Source organism: Alligator sinensis, unplaced genomic scaffold, assembly GCF_000455745.1.
Source record: "Alligator sinensis unplaced genomic scaffold, ASM45574v1 scaffold496_1, whole genome shotgun sequence".
NCBI lineage: Eukaryota > Metazoa > Chordata > Crocodylia > Alligatoridae > Alligator > Alligator sinensis.
The window spans coordinates 921,787-946,990 of NW_005842246.1; the positions used below are offsets into that span (position 1 = coordinate 921,787).

Below are 25,204 nucleotides of genomic sequence, written 5' to 3' on the forward strand. Positions count from 1 at the left end.
TGTGGTGCGGGGGTGTGGGGGGGGGGGGGGGGAGCAGGGAGGGAAGACAGAGACCCCTACAGTGCAGGAGGCAGTGGGGTAGGTGCAACGGTGAATCATTCATAACTGAGCTGTTCCCTGTTGCACTGTGAGGATTGCCCCATGACTCAAGCCGGCCGGGGCCCCATTCAAGGGGCCAGTCCGGGTTGTCAGGCAATCAGAGCCTGGTGACTGGTCCAGGAGCATGGGGGGCTTCTGATGCTGCGTGCAACGCAGGGGAGCTAAGGCAGGGGGGGCACGTTCTCCCCCCTTGGCTCCCCCACACTGCACCCCTGGATGATCCACTGGGTTCTAATGGCCCCACGACCTGGCCCCGGTGAATGGGGCCCTGGCCAGGCCGGGTTGTGTAACAACCCAGTGGCTCCTCCAGAGGCGTGGTGCCAGGCAGCCAAGGGGGGTGGGGTATGTGGTCCCTCGATCTTTGTATGGGGGAACGAGTGAGCTACATCTGCGTTCTACCTGCTCCGTGCCTCACTGCTGCCTTTGAAAGTGGCATAGCACAGTGCCATGCGAGTCCCGCTGGTGGGTGTGCCAGGCAGCGAGTCACATGGTGCCACACCATGCCACTTTCAAAGGTGGCAGTGAGGCATGGAGCAGGCAGAGCACAGCTCACAGCTGCAGCCTGCCCTTGCCCGTACAAAGATCAGAGGGGGGCACATGTTCCCCCTTTAGCTGCCTGGTGCCATGCCTGTGGAGGGGCCACCAGGCTGCGCTGGGCTTTTCCTGGGGACAATGTGGGGTGGGTGTGGGGATTCGTGGGCTCCATCCCCTCCAGTACAGCCGAGACTGGCCCCGTTCTGGGCCCCCCCCCACCAAGCAGTGCAGGGCTATGAATTTGCACGGAGTGCTGGCGCCAGGCAATGACTCTGGGCATAGTGGAAGGGGCGCAAGGGAAAGGACACGAGCAGCAAGGCCCAGCCCTGATCCCAGCCCTGGCTCTGCTCCAATCCATGCCTGGTCCCAGTCCCGTTCCCCTCCCACGCCCTTATGGCTCTTTCCCCTCCCCCCACAGACTTTCCTATGGGGGGGATGTACATGTATGTGCGTGCACTCTCAGTCCCTCCAATTTTTTTTTTTCTCCCTCTGTCTGTGGTTCCATTTTAAACTTCATTGCCATGGGCATAATTTCTGCTAGCTTCCTGGGTACAGTCTTTTAAAGGAATATGCTTAGCAAGGAGCTTTCCTTGCTATCCCACAACCCATAGACTTTCAGGTCAGTTAGCCAACACAAAGCAAGCTGAAAATCTTCTACACAGGTCAGGAGAACAAGCAGAATATATTATCAAGGCTCACTTTAGTTTTGCTGGAATCCTGCTGCCCAGTGTACATCTTTCCTGTGACAGTGACAATGTTTTCTTTGAACATCTTAGCAGAGGTTGATCTTGTTGAGAAAATGGTGCCTGTTGACTTGCAGGAAGATGAGAATTTGGTATTAAGGGAACCGATATCTAAGGATGCAGGGGTAGTAATCAACTGGAAAGCCAGTGCTAATGACAATGCCACTGATTTTATATGTTACTGAAGGAAAAGGGGTGAGACAGTGCATGGATAGTGTTCTTAAAACACAATGGAATAACTATTGGTTCATTCACAACTGTTTCCAAAAAGAAGCTGAATTCATCCTGTTGAAGTGGTCTGTTGAGGGAAAGATTCTTGAAAAAAAAAAACCAACAAAAAACCAAGGTAGAGTGGTTTGTGGTTTACTAAAGCCTTAAACTAAATAATCTTCAAGGCTCAAAGATCTGCAGAGGTGTCTAGCAGTACTTTGAGTATATTAAGATACTCTGTCCTTTGAAAGAAGGAATAACTTTAAAGAGACTAACAAGACTGACCCCAAATCCTCAGTAAAACCTTCAGTTCTAGTGCTCTGCTTAGCCAGCAAAAAGGAACTAACAGTCAGGGGGCTGAAGAAAAGACCACCTTTAAATTCCCCAGACTAAGTAGTCACAGAGAGATTCTGGGACTAGTGAATCTGAGTCATAGCATAAGACAAGTGATGGAATAGCTCCTGATGCCAGAAACGAAGACTGTTTTTTGCTAAATGTAAGCTGACTGTACTCTAGAAATATAGCTGCCAAATTCTTATTAATTTTTAATCTTTCAAATGAAAAGCAACAGACCATGCTACAATTACAAACAAATGTGGCCTTATTCTACATGTGCCAAAATAAATCAACCTCCACCCAGACATCTTTCAGCTGATACATTCTGTAGAAAACATACGTAACCCCTTTGGCACTAGTTATTTGAAATAGCACTTAGGTTAGTGTAACACCCCCTCACACACACACTGGGTTGTGTAGTGTGTGTGCGTGTTTTATGTGGGCAAGACAGCCCCTGTTGTTCTCGTCAGCACACAGCAATCTGGGGCCTGTATCTGGGCAAAGTATGTAAAACACTCTGGCTTCACTGGCCAGAGGAAGCAGAAGATCCTCCAAGCAGATGAGTAACAGAGGCTGGACTGTGGCAGTCTCTAATTGGACAAGGCTTGGGTGATGTCACACCAGGTATATAAGAATAACTCAACTAAGGTTTCTAGCTTTTTCTCCTGGGGATGCTGAGAGCTGCACAGCTGTATCGGGAGCCAGAAAACCTGCTTCCTGTGTGGGGGTGGTCTCCCCCCCTTCACTGGAGAAGCGAGCAAAAGCTATGGGACGGGAAAGCCTCAGGTGGGAGAGAAAGTCTGTCTCGGAGCGTTAGAATCCTATTTCCTCCCTCTTTCCCCTTCTTTCTTCTTAAATGGATTAATGTCATGGGGGGCATTAATCCCTGAAGCAAGCCACCTAGGAATGGGTCCTGGCAGTTAATGGCCCCAGTGTATAAACTGTAGTGTCTCAGCGCAGTGGTATAGCTGAGACTGGATGTCCACGCTACAGCCATAGGCCTGGGCCTTTTTTGCTGTTTCACAGCTATTGCCTTTCAGACTAGCTGTGCGACTGAATCTCAGCCATACGTTTGGCTGGCAGCTTTGGGCCAGGGTACAGCCTGGCACCAGTACTGTAGCAAGGGCGGGGAGGAGTGGGGTGACTGGTCTGGCCGCTGAAGTGAAGGGGCGCCAATAGGTGCTGCCCAGCCAGGGTGAGGTGCAGGATGGAGGCATGAGTGGCTTGTTTGGGGGGGGTGTGGTGTGGGGATGGGGGTAGGGTAGCTCCCACCACTGTGTGTACTCCTGGAAAAGAATGGGGGGGGGGGCATGTGCACAGGGGGAGGGCGGGTTGCTGCCACAGGCTTTGCCCCGGGTGCCAAACTTTGTTGCTATGGCACTGCCTGGCATGGTTTCAGCCAGGGTGAGACCTGGCACTTGTTGATCCAGGCCTCAGTGTGATATAGGCCTGTCCAGCTTGGCCCACCCAGATAGGCCTGGGCCTCCTTTTGTCCTTTTTGTAGTTCATGCCCCAACCAAATGGAGTGGTTGAGCACTACATGTAGCTAAGCCCCGAGTCAAGATAGACCTGACCTTTCCTCCGAGGTCTTTTGCAGCTTGCTGCCCAGAAAAGCTGGGCCTGGGACTTGGAATTTTGGGGTACAGTAGGCTGACGAAAGCTGCAGTTAACCCCTCAAAGCTGCTAGGCCGAAGTGGAGGTCGGCGATCTACCACTTCTCCAGAAGCAATGGAGTCCCTTGCAATGCAGAAGGACCAGTGCTCTCGGGCAGATCCCCACAGCACAGTGAACCCAAGGAGCAGCACAGGACTCTCTGGTGTGGCTTCCCCTCTCCAGCCCACTGCTGAAGGGCAGGTATAGGGGTGCAGACCCCTGGAACTACCTGTTGGGGAGCCCAAACTCCCAGACTGCCTGGGTACGGGTGAAGCCTCCCCAAAAGGGTGACACCTATAGACTTTGCTCTGTACTTAGTAGTGTTTTAAATTGTATTTGGTGTTTTTTCTGTTTTTTGTAATAAATCTGATTTTTGTGTTTTCACTGCTTATGAGGAGGGAGTTTTGTTTATGCTGGAACGCCAAGTAATTAATTTAGTGTTTCCCAGGTGGTCTGAGTGGGAGCTTGAGCCAACGTAATATTTTAGCCCCAAATTGAACCTGGCCCTTGTTGCTGCTGACTGGTGCCCAGCAGAAGGGTTACATTAGGTTAGGTAACCTACCTTTGTATAAAGAGGGAGCCAAGAACTTCTACTTTTTCAGGTCAAGATTGCTCGCAGTTTTTCCTAGTGCCAAGAAGCCTGCTCTGGCAGTTGCACTGCTCTAAGGCTACTTATCACAAAGTTCCCAATATAGCAGCGACTAGGAAATTTCAATAGGCCAGGGAAATTGTGGGAAAGAATTCAAATTCCTGAATTATCCCAGGTAAAGTCTAAGTTCTCTTGTTCAGAAACTATTTCTTAGAACCTCTTTCAAAACTGAGGACAGGTCTGAAAACATCCAGGGAAATGTAACAATCTTGTCTATTGACACTTCAGTCAATGGGTTCTAGTTTTGAATAGATTGATTCCAGGTGACAAAATCATGTCAGGTGCAGTTTGTTAACCCTGCACTAGGCAGATGCCACAGCAGTTTAGGAAAACCCTAGGAACAAACCCTAAGAACAAACTAACCAGGGGAAGAAATTTTAGGGTTTTTTTGTTTTGTTTCAACTGCTAATAGAATTTCTAGGAATAAGGATAATTTTGGAGTAACTTGGAGCATAAATGGCAACACGCTATAAATTCAGCCTATTTATGGAGCCATAAAATGACAAAGCAGCTACAAAGATGTTCCACATTAACACAGAACAACTTTCTGGCTGGTATGTATAGCACCTTATATTGAATGTGTGTCACGTGTTCCAGACCCAGGGCTGTACCAGATTACCAGCATCAGCACCAAGTCTCAAAATGAGCTAAGGCTGCTTCATGTAGGCACTGGAATGGTGCAGCCATGGGTCTTGAACTCAGCCTGGAACTGCCCTGGTCTCAATTTCAGCAATCGGCTGATAGTTACTAAAAGGTCCCAAACTGGTCCAGCAGGCTCACAATCTTGCCCTGCAGGAGGTATGAGGTTATTTAAAAGCATTGTAACACAGGAAGCCAATGAGCTTGCCTGCACCCAGTATGTGGGGTGCGCCCTGCCCTCCTGCCTTTAGATTCAGGACGCAGCCCCCCTATCCGATCCCTGAGCAACTGGGGATCCAAAGGTGGGACCCTTCCAACCAGAACCCAAAAGGTGCCCTGTGCTCAATCTTGATGCGGGACTGGGCATGGAGTGGCTCCAGGTCTAAAAAAAAAAGAGTATGCAGCCCAGCTGTGCTTGCATGCATAATGTTCAGAAGCCTGAAATGGGGGAAGACTGGAAATAGTTTCCCCCCTGCACCTGGGATTCTTAAAAATCATGCAGATAGCCTAGCTGGGCTGCATATGCAATGTTTAAAAGCTGGGGGCACCAGTGAGGCTCTCCCTGATTTCTGGTTCCCTATCCCAGGGCTTTAGTAAATACTGTGAGGTTTTTAGACCCAGGACTACTCTTTGCCTAAATCCTGTGTTGGGATGGAAACCAGAGCTTGCATGCATGTGTGGCATGCCAGGACATGATTTTTGGGATGGGACACAAAATTCCTCAGATCCCAATCACACTATTATTTTTAAGCCTGCTAGGAACCAAAGGCTAAGCCTGCAAAGGAAAATCCTAAAGGTGGGAGTATTCGGTGTTGAGATGGACCAGAAGCTGCTCCTTGAGAGAAATGCTCAACAGGATCCAAAATGGTGATTTAAATATTCTTTTTAGATGCAGTCTCTCCCAGATTTGGCAATTTTCTTGAGGGCAATAACTTCAGACAACATTCTGGCATAACAAAAAGCATTGGATCTCTTTACAAAATAAATTTTGGAGTTCTCTGAACACATAAATTAAACTTGTGAGTAAACATTCTTAAGACACTTTGGCTTCCAGACTGCAGCTTATCCTTTTGACCGTCACAAATGCTTTCTTATTAAGTTTCTTTAGTAGTTGCATCTAGCTGTTATTCAAAATATTTGTAGCACCTGAAGGGTAAACTAAGGGTAAACCTTTGTTTACCACCAGAAATTCTAGGCAGGTATTAGTTTTAGCCATATTCCTCATTTGGCTATGTTATTTTATGTGCGGCTCAAACAAGATAAGCAGAAATCATCAAATTTTAGTTTATGGACTTATTGGGCAATTTCTCCACTATGTTGCCTCTTATACTATAACCAGAATTTAATACAATTTCTGGATGTATATCACAATTGATCTTAACACTTGAGATTTGCCTTTGTGGAATACCTAGAAATGTAGTTTTTGCTGCCAATTCAAAATAAAGCGAAAGTTTCAAAATCCCCATATCTTTTGCAAAATGCACAACTTTAATACTAATATTTTTACTTCACCCCTGATTGCCCTACTCTCAGTATAGTTTACTAAATGTTCTTATGTAGCTTAATTTTCTTTTTGTAGAGTTTAAAAATGCATGTTAATCTTCCTTATTAAATGTAGCTATAGATCAGTATTCAACTACATTTAAATAAAAGGCACATGGAAATGAACATATGACCCATTGTTCTTAGCAATGGCAAGTAAAGATAGATCCCTCTAGACAGTAAAGCAAATTTTGGAAAATACTATATTTACTTGAATATAACAGATAGTCCACTCTTGCCCCCACCCCTTCAACATGGGGAAAAAGCCCATCATCTTGAATTCAAGTGCAAGGCAGGAGGGTGGGGAGTGTGTGGGGAGGGGCCTGCTGTGGTTCCAACTCTGGCCATGATCTGGACTTGGGGCCAGAGTTGAAGCCACAGCAGCTTTCCGCCCCTTGGAGCCTGTGCCCCCCATCTCCTACCAACCCCCTTCAGCCTCTGTCTCCCTGGCTGCTGCAAGGCTGGGCTGCAACTATCATGTGCTCTCTGCCCCAGGCTGGAATGGGCCTTGAGCTATGCCTGATCATAAACAGCCTGGGGACAAGAGGTGGGGAAGCAGAGGGAACAGAAGCTATGTGGGGCTAGTGGTGAGGGCACAGGAGGAAGCAGGGTGCAAGATCCATGGGGGGTAGGTGACAGGAAGGCACAGGCATGGGGAGGGGGGGCAACAGCAGGGACAAGTGGTAGGGAGGGGAGGGGTAGCAGTCTGCTCTTTTGCCCTACTCCCCCGCACCTCCACTGCTGCTTTTCCCACTGTAGCAGTTGGGGAGGGGAGGGGAGGGGAATGGACAAATTTAAGAGAATGATCCTTCAATAATTAGTCTATACATTTAAAATTATAATGAATTTTAAAAATGTTCCATGCATTAGAATCTAATTATTGGGGGGGCTGTGAGGGGTAGCAGTCAGCTCTTTTGCCCTACTCCCCCGCACCTCCACTGCTGCTTTTCCCACTGTAGCAGTTGGGGAGGGGAGGGGAGGGGAATGGACAAATTTAAGAGAATGATCCTTCAATAATTAGTCTATACATTTAAAATTATAATGAATTTTAAAAATGTTCCATGCATTAGAATCTAATTATTGGGGGGGCTGTCAAATTCAAAGTCATCTTGGATTTGAGTAAATACAGTAAATATTGCCGTTTTGTTCCCATCTCATTAGTCTTAATGTCACTGGCCCCTAAGTATTCACATGCAGAGAATGTCCCAAAACATGCTAAATTAGATGTTGCTCAGGAATCGTTTCCCCCTAATGCTGCCATAGTACTTCTCAAAGCTTGGAGAAAGTAAAAAAGAAAAAAAAAAAAAAAAAAATCAGTTTTGGCATGAAATGGATATTCTCCTCAAATGACAAACCCAGCAGTACAGCAGTTTCCCTTTCACTTGTATTGTTTAAATATCTGACCATTCCAGAATGCAGTTACATTGACCTTCATCTAACATACTTACTTTTAAATACATTTTAAATATAACTCCCATAACAGTCCTTAATCCAATGATTAATATACTTTTTGTGAGAAGTCCCTGAAAAACCAAGCTATTGCATTTAGTCGCAGAGTGCTTGAATAATGTAAAAATTAGAAATTTTCTGCAACTCATTAGTACTTCCTGACAGCCCTTACAGACTTGTAGTACTTCTGGCTATAGCATCAGTACACAGGCTTGGCTTTTATACTTTTTTAAAATTACTTAATCTTGCTTTCAGTCTTCCTAGAACTAAACTGAAGAAGCAAAGATAAATCTATCAAAAATACCAATGGTGCTTTCCATATGTTTCATAAAACTATTGCCACCAAGAGAAACTGCAGGGGCATAGTCCAGTGCCAGACCACCAGAAAAAGACAGAAATTAAACACCAGTCAAGCCACTTCAGTTTTACTTAACAATGCTGATCTTACGTTGTGTTAAAACCACCACAAAATAGGATCTGTATTGATTTTGGGGGAGGGGGGAATTCTCATTGTTATCCATTCTCCTTTCTTATGCATCTAGATACATTCTTAAGTTTATCATAACACCATAATCTTTAGTTTAACATGCACTGGTATTTGTGTTAGATTTCACATAGCAGAGGTTTCAGCACTCTTGTAGCAAGTCATACAAGTTTTTATAAAGCATACGTGAGAAAATACACATGCTACACTTACTCAGATTTGGGATCTGGGATGGAAAAATCATGAACTGCATTTTTCCCCATTTTTCTACGTTGTCATCAAGTATACCTAGATAGTGCCATTAGTTTTGTCCAACAAGAGAATAAAATTGTCAAGCTAGCACTAATTCCTTGCAACAACTAAAACCCTGAAGATCTATAGCTTCACCACAGCTCCAATATTGGTCTTCTGCCTTAAAAATTATTTGCCCACAACACTTTCTAGAATACAACAAAGCTATTATTTCAAGTTTACTTTACTGACCAAAAGTTTAACTTAATTTGTAGTACCTTCTTTTCCATCTTCAGTTTAATGATGAACTACATTAAAATATGAGGAAGCAGAACGAAAGGCATAATTATGAAAACAGTAGTTTAAATAGTGTTTGCCTAATGCAATTGTTTTTATCCTCATGATAAATAGTTACCTCTGGCATATAAAGTATCTGTGGCCATGATCTACTATAAATTCTGAAAAACTGGAAGGAATTAAAAAAAAAAAAAAAGAGGAAAAAAACCCAACCCAGTAAAAACTTCCCTTTTGTCCAGAGGCAAATATATTGGCTATGTTCAAAAGAAAAATCTGAGGATTTAAGAAGAAAGCTGCAAAGTGCAAGTTAGAATACAAACTATATTACTGGTAGATCAGTTTCCTCAAACTGATCATAACTAGACTTCATCAATACTTTTTTCCAATACTGCTCGTGCAACACAGGCTTTCCTCATTTGAAGGACCAAAACCTTGTACAAGGTAATGTACACTTAACCTTTTGCACATGGTTTAGTCTGCAACCATTGTTTAACTTTTATCCACATTTCGAGGATTCTGATCCTTTCCAGAATTTTTGTCCTTTAAGGCTTGTTTTTTTAATATATACATTTTCTTACAGTAGTAAGATCAAAACAGTTTTTAGTGTCCTTTAGCTGAATAAAACTATTCTCTTTAGACAAAACACCTGTTAAATACAAGGAAACCTAAAAAAGCCCACCATGTATAGGGATGGGAAAAATCAGAATACACTCATAAGAAATAATCTTTTTAGTTCAAAATTAATAACGCCTTCACAACACAGCAGATATAAAAAAAATACACAAGGAACATCTCCATCCCTTGTATAAAACTTCATTAATTACAAAAAAAGTGAAACCAAAGAGCTTTGAATTTATGAGAGAAGAAAAAAAATACAGACTGAAAAGCATCTGAGAAGTGGGGGAAGCATCTACCCTAGCCTCTTAAAACTCTGAAATAGCTCAATAGAATAGCTATGCCATATAAAACTCTCTTTTGCCAACACTGATTCAGGAGTGCATTTTTGGAAAATTATGTCAATCCAAAAGGAATTGTCCTAAGGGGAAAAAAGGTACCCTCAGTGTGGCATCAGTATATGCACATGAGGAGTTATGGCAGAATAATTATTATGCTCCGAATGCACATCCAGGCATGTCTCAATAACTTTTCCAGACCTTCCCTCTATAAACAAGCCATTAAAAATACTATGCTATTTCAATCCCCTTTGATTGATACTAGTAATTTTCAGAAAGTGTTTTTGAAATTTAAAAGTTTGTCATGAAAAGCTCACTTTCCTTGGGAGAGAAAATGAATAAAGCTAGCTGAAAACAATCCCATCCACTTCTGGCACAGTGTGCAACTGAGTCAGCAGTACTTTGTGGTCAACCATTTCAAATAGCTGCTCCTGATCAGCAGAATCAGAATCATTATTTCAGTTCCGCCCATCATAAATGAAGCAACCATTCATCCGTGCCATTGGGCCTAGAACTGCCATAACTAGGACTGCAGTCAGACTGGAAAAGGTCAAGGACATCAGAGGAAGTTGGATGTTGCTACAGCAAGTTCTACTGTAAATATAGTTATTTCTACATAAACAATGGGTAATTTAGAATTAGAGGTTACTTTTGATGAATTTAATAAAAATAATGTTTTGCAACACACAGAATCTTTTGCTGTCATTGTAAGACTACACCCTTTTCAGGCAGCTCCCCAACAATCAGGATACGTTGCTGTCCCATTTCTCTAGTTTTACTGGGGAAACTTCACAAAGTTAAATTCTGTCACTACTCTTGATGATCTACCAAAAATAACTACCAAAAATCTTTAGTAAGAACACCCTGCTGATTTTACAGCTCTTTCTTTTAACAGCTTTTCTTCTTTTACTAGAAAGAACTGCTTTAAGTCCAAGTGAAGGTGAGAATGCAGGATTCAAAGGGAATAGATGTTTTGTACTGAACTTATTGAAGCCTGAAGTGATGCTACTAGGAAGAGGCAAATACCTTTTAAAGGAACCAGGAACTTCCACCATCCAGACCTCAGTCAAGTTTACATAACTTCTGGGCATTAAGGACCTCTGAACCACACTGGACTCATTCTGACATGAGTACCTAAATTAAGAATTGCCAATAAAAGCATCATTCATGTCTGTCTACAACTACAAGATGTGCTGTAAACGACCCATGAAAACACTAGGCTATCAGAAAACCAAAGTACCCGATTTGTCACATTTTAAAGGTCAGCAACATGAATGTTTTTGTTCATATGAGCTATTTTGCAAGCAAGATGTTTTAGGATCTGCTCAACATGTTATAACCACTTCCCTGAAATGGTTGACCACAAAGAAGTCATTCTGTGAGAAGTCACTGCTCACTGAAAGACTGTTTTTCAATAAAAGATTTCTTGAACGAACAAAGAACACCCCCACCACAAAACAATCAAAACCACTCAAAAGAAAAAGCCAGTGGCAAAGAGGACATCTCAGGAATTCCCTCGTCTTTCCTCCCCTTCCTTTTTTTAAACCTAATTTATTAACAAATCTAAATTATCAGATAACAAATTTAACATTTAAAGATGCATCCAATCATTAAAATATCTCCTTCCTCTTTCTAATATTAATAAGCAAGTTCCAGTGACAAGTATGCTGAGAGAGAAGACATCTTGCTTCCTTGAACTATCACTGCAGCTCTTCTATGCCTCCTTAAAATAGCAGTTCTACAGAAGAATGGTGTTAGTGTGGGCACCAGAAAGAGGGGAGAAAGGAGGGAAACTACATTAATTACTGAGAGTGCAGGAACAAAAGGAACAAACCATCCCGATGTGCAGGAAGACTAGCAGGTATGGCAGAAGACCAGCTTGGCTTAACAGGGAACTCTTCAGTAAACTAAATCACAAAAAGGAAGTTTATAAAAAATGGAAACTCGGACAAAACTAGGGAAAAATATAAGAGCATTTCTCAGGCATGCAGGGATGAAGTCAGGAAGGCCAAAGCGCAATTGGAGTTGCAGCTAGCAAAGGGAGGTGAAGGGTAAGAGGAAGATCAGGGAAAGTGTGGGTCCCTTACTGAATGGGCGAGGCAACCTTGTGACAGAGGATGCAAAAAAGGTCAAAGTGTTCAATGCTTTTTTTGCCTCAGTCTTCACAGGCAAGGTCAGCTCCCAGACTAATGCACTGGGCAGCACAGTTTGGGGAGGGAGGAGCAGCCAACAGTGGTGAAAGAACAGGTTAGGGACTATTTAGAAAAGCTAGACATATACAAGTCCATGGGGACAGGCTGGATGCACCAGAGGGTGCTGAGGGAGTTAGCTGATATGATTGCAGAGCCATTGGCCCACCATCTTTGAAAACTGATGGTGATCCGGAGAGGTCCCAGGTGAGAGGAAAAGGGCAAACAGTGCCCATATTTAAGAAAGGGAAAAAGGAGGATCCAGGGAACTACAGCCTCACATCATTCCCTGGAAAAATCACAGAGCAGATCCTCAAGGAATACATTTCTAAGCACTTGGAGGAGAAAAAGGGGATTAGGAACAGTCAGCATGGATTCACCAAAGCCAAGTCATACCTGACCAACCTGATTGCCTTCTATGAGGTGCTTGGCTCTGTGGATGCAGGGAGGCCAGTGGATCTGGTGTGCCTTGATTTTAGCAAGGCTTTCGATACAGTCTCCCACAATATTTTCCCAGGCAAAACTAGGGGAGTATGGGCTAGATGAATGGACCGTAAGGTGGATAGAAAACTGGCTGGAGTTTCAGGCTCAGAGAGTAGTAATCAATGTCTCAATGTCTAATTGGCAGCTGGTATCAAGCCCCAGGAGTAGGTCCTGGGGATGGTTTTGTTTAACGTCTTCATCAATGACCTGGAAGATGGCATACAGTGTACCCTCAGCAAGTTTGCAGATGACACCAAGCTGGGGGGAGTATTAGATATGCTGGGCAGTAGGGCTAGGATTCAGTGACCTAGACAAATTGGAGGATTGGACCAAAAGAAAATCTCATGAGGTTCAACAAGGACAAGTGCAAAGTCCTGCACTTAGGATGGAACAATCCCATGTACCAGTACAGCCTGGGGGATGACTGGCTAGGCAGCAGCTCTGCAGAAAAAGACCTGAGGGTTACAGTGGACAATAAACTGATAATGAGCCAACAGTGTCTACTTGTTGCCAAGAAGGCTAATGGCATACTGGGTTGCACTGGTAGGTGTGCTGCCAGTAGGTCAAGGGAAGTGATTATTCCTCCCTATTCAGCACTGGTAAGGACACAGCTGGAGAACTTGTGTCCAGTTTTGAGCCCCCCATTTCAGGAAGGATGTAGACAAAGCAGAAAGGTTCCAGCAGAGGGCAGTGAAAATGATTGGGGGGCTGGGGCACATGACTTCTAAGGAGAGGTTGAGGGAACTTGGCTTATTTAGTCTAGAGAAGAGAAGACTGGAGGGGATTTAATACCCGAAGTGTGGGTCCAAAGAGGATGGAGCTGGTCTTCTCAGTGGTGGCAGATGACAGAACAGGGAGTAATGGTCTTAAGTTGCAGTAAAGGAAGTTTAGGTACAATATTAGGAAAAACTCTCTCACCAGGGGGGTATTAAAGCCCTGGAACAGGTTACCCAGAGAGGTGGTGGAAGCTCCATCCTTGGAGGTTTTCAAAACCTGGATAGACAAAGTCTTGGCTGGGATGATCTAGTTGGGGATGGTCCTGCTTTGAGCAGGGGGTTAGACTGGATGATCTCCTGAGGTCTTTTCCAACCCTAATTTTCTATAATTCTATGAATTAATAACCTTATTGCTCTATTAATAAATAATTCTATTGCTGGGTATTATTAGTCAACAGTGCTTGATAACCACCTCCTTCAAGAATTTTTGAAAAATTAAATCTTGTTATGACTAGTTATGCATTTGTGCATTCCCACTACCAGAAACCATTGGGGGTGGTGGGAGGGAGGGTGGACACAAAAGGGAGAGGAACAGGGACTGGTAAGGCCTCTTTCATGGGTGCAGAGAGGGCAGTACAGTCTGGCGGATGTCCCAGAACAAGTAAAGCTAGCCCACAGAAGCAAATTAAACTGCTCTTACTACAAGCAAAACTGAAGATATTATCTTCAAAATAAAAACTTTGTTAATACACAGTAAGTCTTTGCAGGATAAACAGTAAGGAAGCAGTACCATATTATACCAGTTTGATGAACCCACAACAAAAAGGGAAAAAGTTAAAATCTAAGAACCACCTTCAAACTACATTTGCAAGTACCTGACATTTTGATGAAAAACTCATCGTGTCTTGGTTAAGTTTGAAACTGCTTTTGAATTCTCTCTCCAATTCAAAACTAACATTTAAATCCAACTCCAAAAATCAAACTTTTTTATTTTAAATCTGGTCCAATTTTAATGCTTTTTGTACTGTTCATAGAAGGCTTATTACATCCAGCAAGATAATTTTTTTCAATGACTTTTAATGTAATTAGAGTTACAAGATGTGCTGTAAATGAGCCACGAAAAGACTTGGCTATCAGACAACCAAAGTACTCAATTTGTCACATTTTAAAGATGAGCAACATGGGTGTTTTTGCTCATATGAACTATTATGCAAGCAAGATGTTTTAGAATCTGCTCAACATGTTATAATGTTCTTTTTAATTATAATCAAGCTTATAAATAATTATGGGACATACAATATGGTGCAGTTCTGGATCATTAGCCATGGAAATTACATTTAAAAGTACCAACAATTATTGTTTCTATCAATTTATTTTACCTTACTAAAGTTTAAATTAGACTACTAAAAGCTAAGCACACCACACAGTAAATACACAATCAGATAAGGAGTAGGGAGATATTTCTGCAAAGAAATGGCCTAGGACGTCACCCTTTACTCACAGAAGCTGTTTGGTCTACTTAGAAGGGCCTACTAACTGCATGCATAATGCCATCTGACTGGGCTCATAGGCCCCTGGCAGACATTACATTTAGTGACATGTGCAAGAACTTTGGGGCTTGTTCCCATCACACCTTAAATTGCACTTGTGACCAGGCATTAGCTGACTGGGGCTCCCAGCCTTGGGAGCACATAGGAGCCCTTGACTCCCATGCACCCTGGAGGCTGGGAGCACCCAATCAGCTGGCTGCTGCTCCCAACTTCAGAGGTGCATAGGAGTCAAGACCTCTGATACGTTTCCAAAACTGGGAACCCCAAATCTGCTGCTGCTCCTAGCCACCAGGGCACAGCGGTCATGGCTTTGTCTCTGATGTGCCCTTGGGGCTGTGAACAGCTGCTTGTTGTTCCCAGTCTCCCGGGTGCATAGGAGTCGAGGGCTTCAGTGCACCCCCAAGGCTGGGAGTAGCAGTCAAATGACCAGTGCTCCCAGCCTCAGGGGCATGCAAGAGCCCTTGACTCTGATGTGCTCCCAATGCTGGGAAAGAGGAAAGCAGCTGACTGGCTAGCTACTTAGTTTATTACAGATGTAGTCTGGGAGGCATCAGTATGTATCATTATTCAACCACCACAAGTTTATTTTTTTCCTGTTATTTAATTAGTTTATTTGTAGAGAAAAATTAGCCATGTTAATCTGAAGGCAGAGCAGAGATGCACCTTTCAGGTTAAATAATTCAGAAGTGCATAAAGTTTTATAAGCAACAGCTTACTTGTTTGCATGCTAGAAAAGGACTTTCAGGGAGCAGGTGTTCAAACAGAAAAAAAGTGATGAGCTAGAAAAAGCAGGTTCACTGCTTTCTTCTTCTCTTCAACCCACCTTCGGCCTCTCTCAGCAGTCCTCCCTCTTTTTTCCTCACCTATTTCCTATCCTCCACATCTAATTACTAGGGGTCTACTAAGGTTGAGGCAGCTGCTGGGCAATTTCACGGGCAGACCAGGAGCCTGACAGCCATTTTTGCAGGCAGAGCACAAGGCCCGCCCCCCTGCCCCCTCTTAATGGCTGAGGGGCCCTGCCCCTTGCTGCTGACTGGCTGTAAGGGCTGTCCATCATGGGCCCCCACCTGTCACTGCTGATTGGTGGTAAGGAGCAAGGACATATGATAGACAGCCCTTGAAACCAAATCAGGAGAGAGCAGCAGGGCAGCAGCCATCTTGCCATGCCAGCAGCCCCCAGAGGGAGCCAGCATTTGATTTTTGGTGAGGTTTGTTTTTTTTCCCCCAGGGAGCCCACCAAAAGCATGAATCCCATGCTTTTTTGCAGGGCCTGTCTGAAGTCGTGGTTTCTACAAAAAAAAAAAAAAATCGCAAAACTGTGGTTTCACTAGATCCCTACTAATCACTCTTTCTATTTAAATACCTGCTCCCTGCAAATCCTTTCATAGCATGTGATGAACTGAGCTATGGCTTAGGAAAGCTTATGCATGTCTTAATTAGTCCATAAGGTACCACTCTGCCCTGCCTTCTCCCTTATTTCTGCAGAAAAAGGTGTCCAGGCTTTTTCTGTTTTTATGTTACGAGACAATTTCTAGATTTAACTTGATTTAAAAATGTGTTTATAAACATAGCAAAGCATAAACTACGTTTTGTATATATTTCGTATTTAAGAAAAACAAGACTGTTGATGTTCTGGAATAAATAATGGAACCAACAAATCTAAAACTGTTCATTCCAAATAGAGGGGGAAAACCCCCCCTGCTTTTAATAAGCACTGATGTTTTGAAACTACTGGGCCACATATACATGACAACGTATATATTTGTTGTAATTCCAGCTTCTGTAATCCATTTTGAGGTGACTAAGGCACAAGCTCTATTATCTAGACTAGATAAAAATATCTGAGGACAACACACAAGAATAAACTACCATTTCACTTGGAATTGAAATGGATGACCCAAGAGAATTTTTTTTCCAGTAATCATCTAAAAGGAAAATTTTAACTATTTAGCCATTTAGATTTTGTAATACATACAAGTAACCTATAATCTCTGCCTTTCCAATTGTAAAACTACTTGGTCAAGAAATACCATGTGATTATTGCTACAAAGCTGAAGGAATTCTGTAAGCTTGGGCCTCTCAATTGTCAGTAAATCTTTGATTTTTAGAAAAAGGCTAGTAAAAGAATAGGCTTGTGTGTCCCTGATGGAAAGAGATGTTGCGTGTTAACATGTACAAGGTAAGCGTGTTTATATTCTGATGGTTTACTATCCTAGTAAAGACCACCTCGTCAAACATCTTTTGACAAATCAATGACAACCTAATTTAAGGCACCTCAATGTCCCTCAACTGGACACTAACTAATAAGAAATGCTCTCTATATGTCAGCTTAATTAACAGCTAATAAGGACAAAAGCTCTCTGCAGTTCTTTAGTGGACAATAAGTTATCAAAGGAGTATAACTGTCTTATCATAGAAGCATCTTTTGTAAAGATGCTGTATTCATTTGAGGGTCACTGAATTATCACTGGGTAACACTGACTTCAAAAGCCACAGTAAGACATTTCTATTAAAAATACAACATTTGTTAAGAGATACAAAGCTGACTAACTGTGCGATTATGGGATTTTCTGTCACCTTTTCTGTGAATTTGTAACAAACCTATGTCCAAATGTTAACTGCTTCATGTGATGCTATTTAGTAGGGGGTCTGAACATACGAAACTTTAAGCAAATAAGTTATTGCTGAGAATATCATGAGAAATGCTTGGTGGGGTATGATCAAGAGATAGAGACATGATAAACAAACAAGAATCCCTAAAATGTTTTCTCTAGCAACCATATATTTTAACATTTTCTACAGTTTTGTGGAATGAGATGGATATTCAGATACTTAATAACAAGAACAAAATAATTTAGGATAACAATATAAACTGAACGATTCAAAACAGAGTTTTTCTTGATGCTTAGTTTCAATGGTTCTGGTTGTCAAGAAAGCTCTTCATTTTACACAGAAGTAGAGCTTAACGATAAAGTATTTTGTATTCTTGGCCAAACTGTAAAATTCTCATATATAATATTTTAAGGTTTAAAAAGTGTGTACAACTCTCAATTTAATTACTCTTAGCCCTAGTCTTCAACTGTTAAATTTAAAGTGTTGCTTTATTTAAGGTTACAGTAGGCCTTTCATAGTTAAGTTAAAGATGAACCCTGTCAATTAATACTACTGAGGTGAAACATTAATAAAAATTAGTAAGATTTGGGAACTACAAAAATGCCAAGCCAAAAAATGTGATGCCATGCTTTTCTGGGAGAACTACTTGCCATATCCTCTCTTCCATGGTGGTAGCATTGCTAATAAGAGAAGGGATAAGAGAAAGAATTGAATGAAGCTTGGATATCAGAGCTTTGCTGCTGGGGATGACAAGGAAGTCAAAAAGAAATATCTAGTAGGTGCCTTGATGCTTGTAACTTAGCTGCCATTATATTTTCCCATAGGAAACTGTTGCCAAAAGGGGCACTGCTTTTGAGTTCCCCTATGTAGCCAGGCTAGCTATAGGAAACAAAACAAAGCATCTGTTCAAGATGAGAGGATAAGGGTTAGCTCTGCTTCCACTACCTATGTATGATATACACATCTGAGAATCAGTTTGAAGTACAAAGCACAAAACCACCGGACATGTTCATTCTCTCATTACATTTAAACTAGACCTCAATTCAGGGCTGCCCTCCAAAATGTCATAGCAACTCTAACACTCAGATGATCAGAAAACAAGCTACGGTGGTTCTAGTGGTCTTTGCCTGAATCTGTACCACCAGTTACACATTCTTCCCTCCGATTCTCCCGGTCACATTTTCTTCTCTTCCTACTTTCTCAGTTGCAATTTTATCCTTTTTGAGACTAGGAGTTAGCTGTGATGAAGCTTTAATTCACATTAGTGGAGATCAGTACAAGTTAAATTTCCTTGCAAGGATTATGCCATTTTCTGTAACAAACTACTTCCAGCAGCATCAGAACTTCAGACTTCTGTTCCTCAGTACAAAACCCCTAGATATGTATTGAGCATGGTTTTACAACTTAGTACACTTCTCCATTGGTGACTTTTATACAAAACAATAGTCTAGGAAAAAGGAGTAAAATCTTTGGGCATCTTTACATGTGCTTGGGGGCAAAGAAATCTGCATTATTTAACAGAAACACAAATGGAGAAGGGGCAAAGAAATCTGCATTAATTCTGGGTAAGTATTTCAGAAAGATGATATGGATAAATTATCTTACCTCTTCTCCAGAAAGGTAGTATGCTGAAAGCAGTCCACCAACAAAACGAATGTTCACTTCAAAAACTGAAATTTCAGCATTCTGGGGAAATAAATAAGAGCATATAATTGGAACCAAATTTCAGTCTGTATGAAAAGTTATAATAGCTACTTTATAAGAAAACAAAAGCACCGTGTTTGTGCAGTGACAACTTCAATTAGAATACAAGACAAATACTGAGTTTACCACCTTCCACATTACTTCATGGGCCCAAGTTCCATTGGAAGTGCATTCTGCTGTTTACAAGAGGAAAGTATGAGGCAGATAAACGGAATGAGAAGCATTTAAAATATATCTTTTAAAAAGTTATTTCTTCTACCTCACTTTAAAAACTCTGTACAGCTTTAGTTTTGCCTAACTATGAACATGGCTTGAGGCACGCCCAGGAATTTCACTGGGCATTACACCTTTCTCCTACAAGGGCAAGTTATGTTCCCTGGATGTCACAAACAACACTAATCAACTTTCCTACTTTCAGGTTCCTCCTCAGGAAACTAATGTGTATTGGTCTAACTTGATCACTCCTGTTTCCTCAACCTACAATTGTTTTAAAGGGAAAGTACATGATTTAATAGATTTAGTATAAGATTCATTACAAATAGTGTCTTGTTTAAATCAAAAGATTTCATGATTTTCACAAAAAATGCTATTTAGTGATTTTCATGAAAAATGCAATTTGCAAGGAAATACCATAATATGGCTGCTTGCTGAGGAGTTCCCTAGCAAGTGGCCATATTGTGTGGCATTACCTTGCAAAAAGATGGAGCTGTGGGGGCACCTGCACTTCTGTGCAGCACCCAGTCCCTGCTCATGCCTGCCCCAGTCAGCGCCAGCAGTGGTAGTGAGTCACCAGGGAGGGGTCAAGCGGGCAGTGGGAGGGAAGTGCTCCGTGCTGCCCCAGTGGGGCTACTGCATGCAGAGCAGAGTGGAGCTGGGGGCAGGGTGGGGACAGTGGCAGGCGAGGCTAAGGGGCAGCAATGCGAGCAATGTGAGAGTAATGCTGCCCACATTCTGGCCTCCCCTGACTGCCTCACAACCCTTTGCTGGCTGCAGGCATCACTGAGCCACAGCCACTGTGAAGCCGGGCGAGTTCAACCAGGTTGAAGCCCCCTACGTGCCAGCTGTGGCACCTGCACTCTAGCTCCCCGCACCCATTTGGCTGGCACACGGGGGGGGCCCAGCCTAGTTGACCTCAGCCAGTATCACAGTGGCTCTGTGGTGCATGCAGCCAACAAAGGGTAGTGAGGGGGAAGGAGAGCTAGAGTGTGGGTGGCATTGCTCACACATGGGGGCCCCAGCCTGGCCAAACTTGCCTGGTATTATGAGTTTGTTGGCTGCAGGTAACAGCAGCCGCAATGCTGGGCAAGTTTGGTCAGGCTGCGGTCTGACAGGTGAGTCTGCCTTCCTTCTCCAATCACTAGTATTGTGGTCCAATTATGGGGAAGGTGCCACAATCCGGGTATGAAAATGGTGGCCCCCACCATGATTGGGCTGCAATACTAGTGAACTGGGCCTGCAATTTCAACTAGGCTCTAATTATAAAAAGGTGCATTCATCAAGAGTACAGAAACTTTCACTTTTGTAATGTTCATGCTCCTCCAGATTTTCTCACCCTTTTCACATTTTTAGGGTCATTCCTTGCTATCCTACATCCAGCTTAGGTCTCAATGCCACCAGACTCTAGTTGGTTGTATGACTTCAGTGGGAATACAGGATGACAAGAGTGGGTTTCCAGGCATGTAAATAGTATCAACTCATGAACAGTTGCTTACAGATGTACACCAGGATTCTGCAAAGCATCATGAACACTACAAATCTGCATCTGATATAACGTGTTGCTTTCAGAGCCCTCTCAAGACTGGCTGCATCATGAGAGGGTTACTAGAACAGAATATAAAATTTCTCTTCTGCTGGTTGTGCATTATCATCCAAATGACATCATCTGACTACAGCATTTAGCAATTTCTTATATGGTGCATCATTTTGGATTCCATTTTTATATATACATATTTTGTAATGGCTTTAAAGGGGTATTAAGTACCTCAAAAAGTAGAAAAACCACAACAGAGTTCTTATACCTGCTCTTTGAAAATGTCTGAAAACTAACAGGATAATGCAATATGACTTGGATACATATAGTTTCTGAGAACTGCCAATTAAAATACCAGTCAAGACAGCTCTCAATATATTCGGTTCAACATCATCAGGCTTGGAATAAATTAAAAAAACCCAAAACAAAACATTTAAACCAATATAAATAGGAGCAGACATCACATAACCCATATGATAGCCCATTTCCATCTTCTGCAAGTAAGTCACACATTGCAAACAGAAGATTACCCTCTCCCTGGGCACATGATTGAGATACTGTAGTAACAACTATGCTGAGCTGCTATCTTAAAATAGTTGCTTATCTGTCTCTCTAGACCCGAGGGTCATTTATACCAGTGTAAATATGTTGTCTGTCCAGGCACCAGGTTACCCTTTCTCCCTGGACATCCTAGGGACACTGAATAGATATTGACTTTTACCTCAAAGTCAAAGAGGCCCAGGTAAAATCACCCCAGAATGCAGGTTATCCTACAGCGACATACAGCCATATATTACACATCTTCCTTATTATTCAAGGAAGCGTAGCAAGAAACTAAAAATGCAGTGATGGAGTCACAGATAAATCTGTGATAGAACTGTAGGTTTGGACCAGTCAATGGTCTAGTTCAACTTTCTATACAGATGCAGGATGTGCTATTCCTAACCATCCTGCATAGATTGCCTGTCAAACCTCCTCCTGAAATCCTCCAGTGAAGAAGACTTTATAATTTCCCTAATCCGTCTGATCCACTGTTTGACAAGTTAAAAATGTTTTTCCTGAGATACGATTTAAATATGCTTTGCTATAGTTTAAACCCATTGCTTCGTGTCCTGCCCTTTGTAGCAAGGGAGAATATTTTCCCCTTCTTCATTGTTGTACGCTTTCAAATATTTGAAAGCTATTTACCTTATGCTACTTTCCTCCTGACTAAACATGCTTAGTTTCTTCAACCCTATCATATATAGCTTCCATTCCACCTCTTTACTATCTTTGTAGCCTGTCTCTAGATCCTCTCCAGTTTCTCTTAAATTCTCCTTGAAATGGAAGTACTAAAACTGGATAAAGTAGTGCAGCTGAGGCCTAATCAGAACCAAGCAGAATTGATTCCGACTCATTCTGAGTTTGTGATTCACCACAACTCCTAGGTCTCCCTTGGTATGACTAATCAAGTCAATTGTGCATCTGTGCATTTGTTTTTTTCTAACTTGTTTGCAGCATCCATCTTTATTGAATTCTGTTTGTCATCTGTAGCCCTGTTTCATATTCATTATGATCCTTCTAAATTTTCACCCTACCCTCCAAAATCTGACACATCCCTGTCATGTTATCAGCTGAAAATCTGATCAATTACACACTCTATCCTTACTTCCAGTCATTAAATAAAGATGAAGGCAAGGCAGGGTGGCACCTTATACAAGAATTGGGGGGTAGGGCAAATTTGTGGCAGGCATGTCACAAATGAGCTCCCACACTGTCCCTGCCCCTCTGATCCCCTTCCCCTACCTGATCTGATGTTCTGCTTTCTGCTCCCTCCCCCATCTGCCACTGTGCTGCTTGTCCCCTCCCCAATGTGTCACACGTCACTTTTGGCATACATACTCCAGATTGGCCACCCCTGTTATAGACTAACTCTTTGTGAAAGGCACAGGATGTCATGGACTACAGCCTACTTTTTCAGGCTCAAGCTCAGTTCCTATCCGGTCCTGTTTTCTGCTTAACTTCAGATTAGCACAGCTAACTCACTCATTAATAAAGGCGTTAAACAGATTCCAGAACAAATCCCTGTAGAACCCCACTTGACACCATGTGACAGTGACATGGGTCCATTTATGGTTACAGTTTGTTTGTAACTATTCAGTCAATCAGATATCCATATCCACATAATGATAATTCTAACCTACATTTCTGCAGCCTACTTAAGAGAATGGTATCAGGGTCTGTGTTAAAAGCTGTTGACACAGAAGTCAGACCTCTTTCAGTTTCACAGTTTGTGATCATGGAAACACAACTGTCTTTAGAAATACTTAGAGAAGCTGAGTGGTTGATCCCCAATTAAATTTAGTGCATCAGACTCCCTTGCTAGACAAGAAAAGCTGAAGTGTTAATTGTAGAGTAGTCTGAAACAATGGTCAAGACTGTTTTTTAACTAATGCTAGGAGAAATGTTAAGCCTTTTCATTTAAGTTTTGTTAAAAGCACATTTTTTCAAATTTTCAGAAGAGAAACTAACATCTCTTAATGTTGTCATGCAAATTTTCTTTTCTTGGATTAAGAACTGAAATGCCTTGCTTGAAACTATATGCCGTACTTCTGCTTTAAAAAAAGTGCTTTGCTAAACCCTTGTAACACCTACACACAGTAACAAACCCCATCCTTTCTGAGGAATCTAAATTTGGTTTTTGTTCTTGAAAGTAATTTATAATTATTTAAGAGGATAAAAATAACTAGGATCCTTGACATCAATCACTGAAAACAAATCCCAGAAAAGAAAAAGTCTATGACCTCCTATGGCAAACAATTGCATTAAATGCATGATTGTTATTTTGAAAACATACATTTTTTACTTCAATAGGTGTTGAAAAAAAGGATTTAAGGAGTTATTTTTGCTATTTTGTTATTCTATGGCAAATAATTCACAAAGTACTCCCCTGTATTGTATTCATTTTGGTTTGTTTTTGCTTTTTAAACAACATTTTGCCAGTCTATTATTAAGGCATTCATACCAGTGTTTGCAACAAACTTCATTAACAAAGCCACTAGTTACAGAAACAAATACACGAACAGACAATAAAATGATCTAAGAATAAATAAGCCTTCAAACATATATTGCCTTAATTACACAAACCCACCAAGTTTGTACACTAACAGCAAAAACAGATCTGTTACTTTGTGAGTGGCTTACAGACTTAAATCACAGTCAAGAAAGTGGACTCTAATTTTTTGGGGGGGAGGGGCAGGGGGGGGGAGCGAGAAGGGGGGTGGTTTCTCTTGCCAAGAAGACAAATATGATTTTAGAAGGGTCCAAACACAAAATTTGTAATTTCCTTCTCCTTGGCCCCTGGCAGACATTACACTGAAAACATTATTAACCAGTCAATCATGTCTTACTTAAATAGTGACCTGGTCACACAGTCATGCAATTAATGGCCCAATAAAAGAAGGAATAAGTTACAAAGATATTCCACAGAATGTGCAATAATTTTGTGGCTGGTTACCCTTATGCCTCAAATTGCACATGCAGTCAGTGGTATGGGACTGCCAATCAGCTTGAACTTGAAATCTTGAACCCAGTCCAGTGCAGTCCTGAGGCTGATGTCTCCCAGTCTCAGCTCCAAGACTGCACCAGACTGTGGAATGTGATCTGGGGAGGTCCCAGAGCTGAGACTGGATAGTCTTAAACCTAAGACTACACTGAAGCCAGTTCAAGGCAGATTTCAACTGGCTCTGGTGAAGCCCTGGGTCTGAGATCAGCTGACTGGCTGTCCCAGCCATAGGACCATACCAGACTCTTGAACCAGCTCCAATGTGGTCCCAGGGCTAATGCCACCCAGTCTTAGCTCCTGGCTTACACTAGACCAAGTTCCACACTCCACTGTTGTCCCCAGACTACAAGCATATGTACAGTACTCAAACAGCTGGTTTTAGATCCATCAAACAGTTTTTGTAGACATTCTGTAGTAAGTCTTGAACAGCTAACTCAATGGAATCTTTCTGAAATGAGAAATGGTGTCAGCATTATAGGTTAGATAAGAGACAGCAAAACTCATAACCACCTTTAAGTGTATTAGAAGGATTTGTTGTTTCAAAGGGAAACAAACAATGAGGTAAGCATCTTGTAAACTGATTCAGTATAATTAGAAAGCCAAGATCAATAAGCTTACCTTAATATCAAAGGAAAAGAAGTTAAAATGTACAGTCCTTCATTTAGCAAAGATTAAGTAGCGATTGCAACACAAAGTGCAAGATCTGATGCACCTTGAAATCCATATTTAACTTGTAAATGTTAACACACAAAGCAAGTTGTATTTTAATGAATTTTGACTGCTGTTATTGAATGCACAGGCTGATAAGATATGAGAGACCTTTCGCATTATGCAGT

General features: G+C 42.1%; 1 protein-coding gene across 1 annotated transcript in view; it reads right to left on the reverse strand.

Annotated features, from left to right (window-relative positions):
- The window catches only part of MAN1A1 (mannosidase alpha class 1A member 1), a 194,024-nt gene that overhangs the window by 125,508 nt on the left and 43,312 nt on the right, over positions 1–25,204 (reverse strand). Inside the window, exon 4 of the mRNA XM_006027485.3 lies at positions 18,976–19,056. Within this exon, the coding sequence (XP_006027547.1) occupies positions 18,976–19,056 (81 nt within the window). The remainder of the gene's footprint in view (positions 1–18,975; positions 19,057–25,204) is intronic.